Raw genomic sequence first — 12,960 nt, forward strand, 5'->3', positions numbered from 1 at the left:
AAGTGTAACAGCATCTGGAACCTGCCCTGACATCTTGAATTCACATTCTCACTTGCTGATGAAAGATGCTTTGCATCTTATTTTAAACAGGTTTTCTCTCAAAATTCATGCTGCAGCCTGGACCAATGGCCGTGCTGGTCCAACCTGACCCAGTTTTGGTACATCACCACACAGCAGCTTCACCCTGCTGCTCTGCCTCTACCTGGGGCTGTGGGGTGGAACAGAAACACAGTTTGCCCTGGTCTTACAAAGGGCTTTTGTTTCCAGGCTGGTTCCCAGCACCCTCACTTTCCCCAGGAAAATCTCCATGTATGATGCAAAATCAATCCAAGAATTGCCTTGATCCAGCAGTACCTGTGGAATAACACTGCCAGCTTTACTGCCCACCCTACACTGTATTCTCTTCTGTGGCAGCTGGCAGGACTTTGAAGGAAACCTGATGCTACTTTGAGAATCCAAGGGATCCAGAAAGTTCAGACTTGAGGCATCTGAGAAGAGGAAAACCCAACATGATCCCAATTCCATCATTTTGAAGCAGGGATTAACTCCTAGCTCCACTAACCAGTGACTTGCTGTAACCCCTGGATCCATGCAATGAAAGCCATGTCTGGGTTCACTCTTTGGCTGCTAAGGGTAGCTGGAACAGGAACAAAGCAAGCAGGCTCAGGGATGACCAGCCAGAGGGGTGTCCTCAGCCAGTGGTAGAGCCTGACTGTCCCACACCCATAGCAACCTGGTGGTTGCACATCACAGCCATCCCTAGGACACAACAGGGGTTTGCTTTGGAGAAGTGAAGAACAAAACCAGGAAACCAGGTTAATAGTGAGGAGTGACCATCCTAGAAATGGCAATCCATCACAGCATACTAACTGCAACCACAGAGATGATCCTCTGCTTATAGAAAAGGCCATCCCTTGCATCTGTTTCATCCTAACAAAAACATATATATTTGTTTAAACTTTTCAAATGTGTTCACCTGCCCAGGATTGTGGATTGGTTCTGACACCTGACTTCACATGCACATAAGTTCACACTCGTGATACATAAGATACAAGGGAAGCTAATGAAGAAACAAAAACCTAGGCCATCCTTCCCAAATGAAAAACCTTTAGCCAGAAGATCTGCATGCCCAGGCTACTACTGGATAGCCATGTCATGCCAAGGTGGGTTCCCACTGTGCACAACAACACCCAGCACTTGGGAAATGCTTAGATACACCCAGATCACTGATTTCACATTAGCTAAAGGTCACTGAAAGCTTTGTAAAAAGCTTTATACTTTCAGCATGATCGTACTACGTGATGAATACTTCTGATTTACCCAAGACACAAAAGATAGAGTCAGAAATCAATAAGGCACGCAAAGGTTGAGAGAGAGAAAAAACAGAGACAGAAGTGCCCAATAACCTGTGAAAGGTTATTGGCACCATGTCTCCTGCACTTCCACCCCCCGTGGACATTGCCCTGCTTGCAGAGACTGACAGCTGGTGAAGCTGCAAGCCTTTCTCTCCCAGCACAGGCAACCAGCACCTTAGCCCACTACTATTTTCCATCTGCTCTAAATGACTGTTTGTTTGGTCCAAGTCTACAAGTCCCACTGCCATCCATGAAGCCACACCTATTTTAGATAACCTGACCCCACATCATGTATCAGAACCCCTGATTTTGCCTGCTGTATTCTATAAGCTTTCACAGCTCAATTATTCAATGATTTCTTTTCTCTACTTTGGCCTCTGCTCCCCCTTGGAAGAACAGACAGGGCAGGTCTCCATGCTGCAGCAGATGGCACCTGGTTTCTCAGCACCTCCTCTCACTCATCTCAGCATTTACCCACTCCACAGCATCCCCATTTGGTTTGTAGATGCCCTCCATACCCCCCACCCTTTTTATCCTTTAGAAACACATCCCCACCCTGGTTCCACTCCCTGTTGAGCACTCTTTTGGCCACTGCTGCCTTTTTGACACATCTTTTTGGCTCTTCTCTGTCCCCTGCACTCCTCCCATGTTTTCCACAGAGACCTGTCCAGAGTCCAAACAAAACAAGAGTCAATCCCAATGGCATTTTCTTCCATCCATTTTGAATTCCTGCAATGACAGAGAAACAAACACTGAAACTGCAGCTTCTCTGCCACAAAATGTGGCTTTGCCAAAGCTGTGTGTGATCCATCTGCCTGGGGGATAAAAACATGGAATTCGTGGAAGCACTGTCTGGTGGGTTAGGAAAAGTTTCCCTCGTTTGTTTAATACATGGATTGGGCAAGGCTGGGAGTATTTTGATACTGCCACAGCCTGAGGATGAGAATCTGAGACAAAATTACAAACCCCTTCATTAGGTGAAAAGTACCAGCCTCACTGATGCTCACTGGCATCTCTGCTGGCTGAGCACACTCTGCTCAAGGATGCCCAGCATCTCCCAAGATAAAGAATGACATTTTGTTCAGAGTGATGGTACACTCTGTGCCTCCCCTGCATCCCGAGCTGCCTGGAAATCAGCCAGGGACAGAGCAGGATAGAATGCTGTGACCTCTGTATTCCTGTAGCAGTTTTGCTCATGGACTCTTACAAGACCTTGAGCTCTCTGAAGTCTATGTGCTTCTTGAATCAATAGTTTTCATGCCAACAGCTTCCAGATCATACCCATGGTAAGAAATGTCTGGATTGAGGCAGGTTTGCATGGCTTTCACTGCTACAGCCCTGTATCCCAACAGTCCCAAGTCACTGCTTCTCCTGGAGACCTCCAAACCTCCTGTGGACAAAGCTCACAGCCAGTACTCCAGAAAACAGCTATCTACCACTCCCCCTTTATGGGGGACAAACAGAAGACAGCTTGAGTAACTCATCAAAGGGCTCACAGCAAACAATTAGTAGCATTGCTAACTAAATACCTGCTCCTTGGCTCTGCCTCATGGTTTGAGAAGGAAAACACAGTCCATTGGATGAGGCCCTGGGTTTGTAACACCTGTATTCATTGGATGAGGCCCTGGGTTTGTAACATCTATATTTGCCTGCAAGGGAAACTCCTGGCACCTTGCATCCCACCACAACCTGGGGGTCACTCTATCTCTCCAAGTGCAATGGACCAGGCCCAAACCTCAGGGTCTAGATTGCAAGGACACCAACACCTGAAAAGCCAGAAATACACAATAGTCTCAAGATAGAAATGGTGAGCAAAGATTGCAGAACAGCCCTGTCCACCTGCCTGATTCGCCTCTGGGGCAGTTTGCTAGAGTTCCTGCACCATTCTTCATTAGCACCTATAGATTATTTTTTAAATCATCTCCTTCTGTGTGGCTATCTGAAGCCTTTGGTATTTAGGGGCAGCAATTATTTTTCCAGTCTTGAGGACAGACTCACCTGCAGGACAGGAACTGCATTGTGGTTTGAATTGTGCTTGGCTTATCCTCTCGCAGAGCGCTGGTGATGGGAATTGCTGCTGACAGGGGGTGTAAGAGACAGACTCCTGCTGCCGCAGGAGCCAGGCCGGAGGGAGCAGCAGTGGTGTCTGTCAGAGCCCAGGAATAGAATGTGGATTTCAGATGGGCCACTGCTCTGCCTCCCCTGGAGCCTCGCACAGACACAGCAGAGAAAGGCTCAGCCAGCCCCACTGCCCTGCTGAGCTTCCCTCCCCTCCCAACACAGAGCTCTCCTGCTTCCCTCCCCTCCCAACACAGCTCTCCCCTATCCCTACCCTCCCAACACAGAGCTCTCCCCCATCCCTCCCCTCCCCTCCCAACACAGAGCTCTTCTGCATCCCTCTCCTCCCAACACAGCTCTCCCCTATCCCTACCCTCCCAACACAGAGCTCTCTCCCATCCCTCCCCTCCCAACACAGAGCTCTCCCCCATCCCTCCCATCCCAACACAGAGCTCTTCAGTATTGCTCCTGCCCTAACACAGTGCTCATCCACATCCCTCCCATCCCAGCATGGGGCTGTCTCCCACATCATTCCCAGCACAGCAAGGCACTCTCTCACACTGCTCTCATCCAGGCACGGCACTCTCCCACAGCTCCTTGCTCCTGCAAGGACAAACCTCAGCTGCATAGCCCAAGTGAGATTCCTGATTTGACTGAACCAAGGAGAAAGGAGAAGAGCTGCATTATGCCAGCTCCAGACCCAGCACCACCCACCCTCCCCATCACTTGCCCAAACAGCCACGTACCAATGGTTTTAATAAATTCTGCTTTATTTTTCCCTTCTGCCCTTGACTAGAGGGTTTGCAAGCAAGACCAATGTGGAGAAGCCCTTAAATTCAAGCAACATAACTTGCTTTTAAGCCACCACACCCCACACCCTCCCTGGCACCGTTCTGTACCACAGCCACACAGCACCCTGCCAAGTCACCGGCTTTCCCCCGCGGGCGCTGAGAAGGTCCAGCTTACGTAAGAAGGAACAAACTAGCTTTTCTTCACCACCCTTTCAATGCTGCCATTCATCCCCTGCCCTCCATCCTCCCGGTGCCACCTTGAAGGATGCAAAACACACAGCCAAAACACTTCATCTCACATGTTATCCCAATCTACAATTTTGTCCTCCTAACCACAGGTGAATTACATGGTTAAGACAAAAAGTACTAAGATGCAAACGTGTCCAAGTGTTAAGGACACTCCTACCCTGGCAAAGCCATGTCACTGCTCAAAAAGCAAAGAGCTTTGAGGCCTGACAGCCCTTCCCTGGAGGATGCAGAGGCTGCAAAGCCAGGTCACGTGCATCCCACTGTACCAGTGAATCCAGCATCAAACAGTGAGGGACCAAATCTGTTCAATGGTTGTGTAAAGACTTTGGCTCTGATGCTGAGCAAGCACTAAAGCTGGTTTCAGTTCTACCCAGCTGGAAACATCTTAGTCAAACCCCAGGTTATTTTTGCATCTGCACATCAGTTCTGCCTGGTTAGAGGCTCTGTGCTGACTTTGGCCAAGTGGTCAACCCCAGGGAAAAGCAAGCCGGGAGGGGAACAGGACACAACTTTTCAGGCTGAGCATGAAATGACAAAGCCAGGTTTATTCAGACACAAACAGGCTGCTTCAAAGCATTTTTCCAACTCTCATAAAATCAATACTAGCATCATAACCATCTACACTCCAGGACTTTTAGCCCCATTCTGACTTCGGGCCAGGGCGGATGCATTCTGCCTGCCATTATTTGTCAAATACCAAATTCCAACTCCTTTAGGAAACCAGGGGGAAGGAAGCATGGCTGGTTGAACTCTTTGTCCTTCTTCCCAACACATACACACTTTCACATCATGAGAACAGAGCAAGAAACCCACAAAAAATGCACACTCCCAAAGCCAGAGGCTACATCCCAGTTCTGGCAACCCAGTGGCCTTACCACAAAGCTCAGCACAGCCTGGGTCCTCTTTGACTTCATAACAATACATTCACAGTGGTGGCAGGGTGGAGAAGGAGGGCTTCAAAAGGAAGGAGCAGCAAGGAACAAGCTATTTTCAATCCAGAAACCAACCACTGCAATGTGAACACTCCCCATCCAAGCTTTACTGCTCCTCCTAGCAAGACCTTTGAAGCACAGCAATGGGAAACAAGCAGAGAGCCAACAGCACCCAGTGGGTTGGTTGAGTACAGGTCTACAAGCACTGAAATGTCTTACAGGTCAACAAAGGCTGGACTTGATGGGGTGAAAGAGGGAGAGCACAGAAGACAGAGTCTTCAGTGGCCTTATGCCATCCATACACACTCCAGGCTGCAGCTCCCAGGGAAGCTGATGAAGCCATTGGGATGCTGATGGAGCTATTGGGATGCAGGCAGCTTGCAGAGCCTCCCACATGGGGTGTTATGGCCTTAGCATGATGCAGGGTGGTATTAACACCTAAAGCTGGAATTTACCCACTTGATCCAGCTTTGGATGGGGAGACAGAATTCAGGGTGTTCGAAGCCTCCCCTCCCTAGCCAGAGGCAGCAAGGGAAGGGAAGGCTTCTTCCTCTATTGCTGTTAAATCACAAGGCAGTCCCACAGAGAGGAAACACTCACATCACAAGGAGCAGCTGCTGGGCAGGATTTGCAGCCATTTTGCATCTTCCCTGCTAATTGCACAACCAGGACCTTGCTGCCAAAAATGATGGTAACACCCTGCAACCCATTCCTCCTCTGTCCCCATGACTGAGAGCCAGTGACCTTGAAAAGATGCTCCTGGGCTGTTGCCTGGGACAAGCCATACCCATGAATCATGGACAAGTGTGGCTGAGGAGGCAGCAGCTGGTTTGCAGGTGAGCTGGTGTGTCACCAGGATACAGCAGCCAAGCACTGGTCTGAGGGGCAGGAAGAGAGGACCAGATCAAGAGGTGCAGGGGAAGCAGCTGGGAGGAAGTTTGCACGGAATCTGCGCTACGGTCCCAGCCACCCACGACTACACATACTAAACATCAATTACATGGAAATTAAAAGAGGAAAAAATAAACACTTTGAGAAGACAAGAGATGAAAACATCCACGTTGTATCTTTGAAGAGCAAGATGAACCCACTCTGAAGAAATGTAAATGTAGCAGGAATCAAGAGACTCCTGGGATTACTCATTATGGGAGATGAGATTCTCTACATCTTTCTGTTTTGCAGCAATTAGCTGCTAACTGGGGAAAAAACTGAATAGATCAACACTTTTCTATTATTAGTTTTAAATAATGACTCAGAAACAGGCATTTCCTTTTTCCCCAAGCTGTGAAGAGCTAAGCATCAAGACCCTGATGATGGCTTCAGGCTCATTTAAACTGCAAATATCTGCAGAAATTACAGGAGAGCAGTGTGAATACAATGAGAAATAAACTCTTTGTTTCAAGTGTAACTACTAGCAATTACCTTTCTTTTCTAGGTTAAAGAGCTTGATACAGCATATTTGCTAGAAACAGCATGCAATGCTAAGAAAATGTATGTGTAGAGAAAATTGGGGAAGCAAGGAGAGAGAGGGGAAAAGTCATGCCTGCTGATGGCCTTGGAGAGAAACTGAGCAAAAGGCTAATACCAAGAAGCCTGCTCAAACCACAAGGCTGTCTCCCAAGGCCTGACCCAGGACCTTAATCACCAATACCATCCACAGTCCAGGGAAATAATTAAGCATTTCAGCTCTGAAAGACTTGCCTGCCTAATCTGCTAAGCAGACAGTTTTTGCAGAGCGATTCAGAGAGAAAAAGAGAAGCAGATTCAGCTGATGAGACACAAAAAGTCTCTCTAAAGGCATTAATTTCCTTTGGGAAACAGCCCACATGCTCCTGGCACAGTGGGAACCATCACTCCTGCAGCAGGTCCCAGCAAGGCAGATGATCAAATCTGCATCAGTCATTTGGAATAAAAAGAAAGGCAGTGGATGAGGATGCAGTGTCACGAGCAGTAGCACACTGAAAACAAATGAACTCCTAGTTCACCTTGATGCCTGCTTACTGAAAGAAACCTTTTGGATCTTCTTCTTCCAGGGATAAGCATCTGCATCCCTGCCACGTCCTCTTACAGCACACACAGGAATGAGGACATAGCACAGCTCTCACAGGACCTGCACTGCACACAGCAGAGACCAGGACATGGAGCAGCACATGGAGCAGCACACCACCTCTCCATCCTGCACCAGCTGCAATACTGCACTGTGAAGCCTCGATGACAATGTCTGGACAGCTCATCCATCCAAGACCACACTCTGCCCATCCAGGCTGCCCACAATCCCCAAGGCACTGTCCTAGAACAGACTATGTCTTAAGAATGCTCCACACTAGCAAGGTATAGAGGGGTTGAACTTCAGCTTTTTGGACAGCAGAGTCCCACATCACTTTGCCCAAAGGTGAGGCAGCACAGAGGTACTGTGCTAGCCATCTGCACATCCTGAAACACCCCATGGGGCTTGGCATCACTCCCAAGCACAATTTCCTTCCTGTGACTGCTGTCACGCTCACCAGCTGCAAACTGTCACCAGTGCCCTGGTGTTCTTCCAGGATTGTTTGGCAGAGTCCAACACTGATCCATCCCACCTGCCTCAAGCCCAGCTTGGAGCAACCACCACCAGACCTGGCTGGTGAAAGCACCACCAACTTCCTAGATCCCAGAGAGATGTGAGCGCTCTGCAAACCTCTGAAACAGCAGCCTGAGACAACACAGAGAGGCAGGTGCATCATTTCTTGGGTTTTTCTTTTACTTTTTTTTTTATTCCTTCCCTTCCTTTGCCACGACACACACTTCGTATTAAATATCTTAAATATATTAATTTTTAAAAAGTATTAATAAAAAGCTACTGAAGGACGCAGTTGGCAGAGTGACCAAGGGCAGAGACCCATTGCAAAATATGGGGGGCATTTTAAAAAAACAGAAAACAAATTATAATTAAAAAAATGGCATTTTTTTTTTTTGCATATGCACAGCTGAGTGGAAACCCCTGGACTCTGGCATTATTGCAAAAATGGAAGGGGAAGCAGTAGAAAAAATATATTCCATTGTACCAACCTGTATGGGGAAGGGAGTTAAGAGCAAAAATGAGGAGGCTTTAAACATTTTTGGTATTTCAGATGTTCCCTCCCACACCCACAGCCCAATCACTTCTAGTCTTTCAGCAAGTTTTCTGGCTTGGGGTAGCCAAAGAGTACAAAATCAGCTTCATAAAGCTTGTAGAGCTGCTGCCTCCAAGCCAGTGGGATTTTGGCAAACCAGTTATCTTCCCAGCTGCTGGCAGTCCTGTTCCTGTAGCTGGGTGGGAAGCGAAGCAGCCTGTCCACTTTGAGGAGCTGCAATAAATACGCAGCATCCTCATCCAGCGTCTCCAGCTTTCCAATGAAGTCATAGTCTATCTGGCACGGATGGCACAGGCGGTAAATCTGCCTCCAGTGCTCATTGAACGGGGCCATCTTCTCTGTCCTGGGATCCAGTAAGTACTGGATGAAGTCAGAAAAGGAGACTTTGAGGCCTGCCCCGAAGGCCTCGCTAACGGAGGTGGGAATGTTGGTATGGTTGGAGTACAGCTTGAGCATGGGGATGGCGAAACGCTGGTAGAAGTCCTCGTTCTCCAGCTCAAACTTGCTGCGAAAGGCAGAGATGAGTCGGACAAAAGGGTCTCGGACAAAGAGGAACTTGGTGTACTTCTTCAGCTTGATCTTCATGAGGTGTCGGGAGAATTTGCCGTAGCGGCGCCAGAATTTGTTGAACGTCAAGTGGGTACTGGTGTTGTGGACGTGTTCCCGGGGGATATCCAGAGGATTCCGGTATGGGACCCCCTGGTCCAGCAGGCTCTCACTTAGCACAATCATCACACGTTTCCAGTTGGTGCAGGCCACCTTGGGGACGTAACAGTAGATGATGCCGTGGCGGTCATCCACAATCAGGTGGTTGAGCTCGTAGTTTGGGATGTCATCAAAGGAGCGCTCCTTGGTGGGGAAGGTGAGGCTGGAATTGGCACAGAACTCCCGCAACGTTCTCTGCCTCTCTACCTGCAGTTTCTCTTGGTCCAAGATGTTTCTGTTGTTGTGTGTAGACCAGTCATAGCCCCGCACGTTCTCCTCCAAATTATTCACCACAGGCTTGTTGGAGCCCTGGACGAGGAGCTGCTCTGTTTTTTGGGGGACAGAGCTATTCTGTTTCAGGCTTGGACTAAGCAGCTTTGCCAAAAATTCATCTACATCTGGCAAAGCTTCCCAGTCTTCACCTGCCGTGATACCAGGGATGGCTCCTGGGGAATGAGGCCTGGAGAAGGACGTATGCAGGTAGAAATGAGCTGTTCCCACGTTGTCCCAGTACACAATGATCAGGAGGATCATGAAGATGGAGACCAGCACCACAGAGAGACGGAGGAGCCGTGCTTTGGTCATCCTGACACCTGCTCTGGTAGCTGGCTTTCACCTGGATTCACCTCCGGCTTGCAGAGTGAGGCTTGGGATCCAGCATGGTGCTGCAGAGCAGGAGCCTGGAAAGGTATGAGGAGGGGAAAAAATAGTTAGTTGAAGCCTTAATCCCTCTGATCTGGAGAGAATGACCTGACACAATCAAGACTTGTTGTGGGGCTGACCATCTCAGTTTCCTCACAGGGAGAGCTGTGAGAGTCTCAAGTACCCACAAAGACTCCATGGAGAAGAGCTGACTGGCCAAAAGGAGGCACAATGTGCTGCATTTTTACCAGATTCATAGCAATCACAGCTTTTTTTATAAATCTCAAGCTTTTCGAGACTTACGGTTTCAAAGAGAAGATCTGTTTTCATTTTTAAAAATAAGTAAAACATGAAGATGTCAGGCCTAGAGCTTTCAGAGGCAAGTCTGAGAGGATTAAAATATAGAACTATATACAGAAGGTATACAGAGCCAACTGTCTTTCAGACCTCCTTGATTTTTACACATATCTAACACACAAGAAGAGAGCTCAATCCATGATTTTAGCTCGTGGTATCACACTGCAGTCTCATCTCCCATGAAGGTGTTCTGTGCTGAAAACAAATTCCTTATTGGAGTTATAAATACAGGGTTGAAGATGTAGCTGCCTCAGTGGCTAAAGCAAGCCCCTGCTGAGAGAACATCACTGACCTGAACACACCATCTTATCTAATCTGTGTGCAGGCACCCAGGAGCTGTTACCTCCACGACCTTTCTTGGTAGCTACTTCATTTTGTCAAGAACAGAGACTACACAAGCAATTTTCCTACTAACCCCCCTAAAAGGGACATGGCCCTGATAGAAGCTACACACCAGTAAAAACCTAAAGGAGTGATTACTTTTTGACTGAATGATTTCTGAGATCAAGGATGCTCTGGTAAATCTGTGTTCATGTCCAGACACTGTTGAGTCAGGACTTCTTTTCCTGGATTAATGTAATTTATATTTCTCTCACACCTATCACTAACAACTCTTGATCACGAAAGACAAGTGAGAAATAGCTGTTAAAAGGGCAGCTCAGATCATCTGTTCTGGAGGCTGCAGCTGGTTTGTTTTTTCACTTTAACCAGTTCCACTGCTACCTGCTTTCCTGCGGACTCCCAGCAAGATCCTCAAGGGAGATCAGTCTCCTCACCCTGCTGCATGTTTTCTGGTCCAAGGCTCCACGCAGAGGCAGGCTGGAAAACCAGCCTTGTTCTCCCCTCAAGCCATCAAGGAGCCAGTGCTGACAGCCCAGGAAGAACAACATAGCAAAGTCAGGAGCTAAAAGTAGCCACTCCAATGTCCTCCTCCCCTCCAAGCACAGTCCAGGCCCTGATTACAAACACAGAACAGCACCTACAGATAGAAAACGAGATCCACCCTCTCTGCACACATTCCAAATCTTTCCAGTGTCTTCAGAACAAACTCTGCAAACACCAGCTCTCAAAACAAAGCCACTTCATGGCAAGCTGCCCTGAAAAGCTTTTCAAAATGAAGGTTGGGTCTCTCTTCCTCCCAAAACACAGATGTTGCTCCCCAGACAGTTCACATCACCATTAAGCAGCACCAACCCCACCCTGTACAGGGATGCAGAAGAACACGAGTCCAGATAGGCCGAAGTGCTGAGCTCTGCAATTCCCAGGGAAAAGGTGCTCAGTATGTCTGAAACTCACCACAGCCTTGCAGTGAGTGACTCTGGAAGGAGCCCCAAGTGGCTGTGCTTATTCCTCAGGGGTGCCAGATTTTAATAACCAAAGTCCATGTTTCAAACATTAGACAAGAATTTAGTAACAAACAGGAACAATACCAGATACTGTTACATGTCAAAGTATTAGGTCAGCTTGTTCCAAAAGACATAAAACACAGATCAGAAGGTTGAGAGTTTCTCCACCCTGGTGTATTTATTTACACTTTGGAAGTAGGGAAATCCAGAAATTCAGTGGAGCTCTACTATAACACATGGCTTTGCACTGCAACACCAAACTGCCTTTCCTGGAGCCAGGCTCTCACTCTGCCTGTGAAGTGGAGCTGGAGGAACTGCAGACATAATGTTTTACACTCTGCAGAGCAAGAAGCAGGTATTACTCAGCAGTAATTCTCTATGTTTAGCTAGTCAAGATCGAAGATGGAGCAGATCTAAGAAGAAACACCCAGAGAGATGAGCACGGAGCTAAAGAAGGGGCAAATTACATATGTGCGTCAGCACTTCAGGCCAAGCATCTCAGTCCAGTAGCAGAAGATAATGGAGGTACACTGCCAAGCCTACTGCTTGGCACACTCCCTGGTCTGTGTTTTACCCAAATCTGTTCTTGCTTTCGAGCTGGTTAGCTGCTCAGGGCAAGGACTGCCTCCTATTCTGGATGAATAGTGTGCCCACTGCGCACATAATCCCTAGCACACTATGTTTCCAACGCTGCTTGAGACCCCTAGGCTGGCTGGAATGTAGCAAGCCTGCAAAGCTGCACAGAGCATCCTTTTCTGCTATCCCTGTACCCAGCAGCTTGTACAGCCCTGGGCAGCACAGCAGCTTGCTAGCACTCCTGCAAAGCTGTCCCACCCTGGCACGGACAGATCACCCGCTCAGCAGCAGTGACAGGAGCAAACAGGACACTGTGTGTGGCACACACATTCCTGGGGCAGACAGAAGGCAAGCTCTTCATCAAAGCCACCACTCCAATGCAGTTTTACTGAGCACACCCCAAGGACTCCAGCCTGCTTTCCAGGACACGGCACGCAGGCCTGCCAGAGCGTTTGGCTTTTCCAAGACACACAGCAGCGAGCAGTGCAGAATCGAAAGGACTCCACTTCTATTAACTCTATCAGTGCCAGAGAGGAACCCTGGAAAAGAGCAGTAAGACAGCTTAATTCCCCTGCTGGAGAAAAATGCTGCAGAAAACAGTTACTCTACTGACTATGATACATCTTTTTCTTGAGCACTTCATAAAAGATGCCAGACTGCAAGCACAAATTAGAGGTCTCTGTGCACATCAGAGGGAACGTGCCTCTGTCCTCCCCTTGCCAGAATCAAAAGGAAAAGCCTCCAGAAGGAGCCAAGAATTTACATTCAAGTTCAACCCAAAGTCACTAGCCAGCAGGAACGTGCACCAGGATCCGCACAAAGCTGCCTCTGTGACA

The 12,960-nt window shown here is 48.2% G+C and overlaps 1 protein-coding gene across 1 annotated transcript; it reads right to left on the bottom strand.

Moving 5' to 3' along the window:
* Nucleotides 1–8,115: 8,115 nt before the first annotated feature.
* Nucleotides 8,116–9,880, bottom strand: CHST12 (carbohydrate (chondroitin 4) sulfotransferase 12). Its single transcript, XM_009084982.1, has one exon. The coding sequence runs from the start codon at nt 9,786–9,788 to the stop codon at nt 8,529–8,531; it is 1,260 nt and encodes a 419-aa protein (XP_009083230.1). The 5' UTR covers nt 9,789–9,880; the 3' UTR covers nt 8,116–8,528.
* Nucleotides 9,881–12,960: the final 3,080 nt, after the last annotated feature.

Source organism: Acanthisitta chloris, unplaced genomic scaffold (assembly GCF_000695815.1).
Source record: "Acanthisitta chloris isolate BGI_N310 unplaced genomic scaffold, ASM69581v1 scaffold27301, whole genome shotgun sequence".
NCBI lineage: Eukaryota > Metazoa > Chordata > Aves > Passeriformes > Acanthisittidae > Acanthisitta > Acanthisitta chloris.

Excerpts from the sequence above, each read along its gene's own strand:
- CHST12 (XM_009084982.1), bottom strand. The coding sequence starts at position 9,788 with ATGACCAAAGCACGGCTCCTCCGTCTCTCTGTGGTGCTGGTCTCCATC.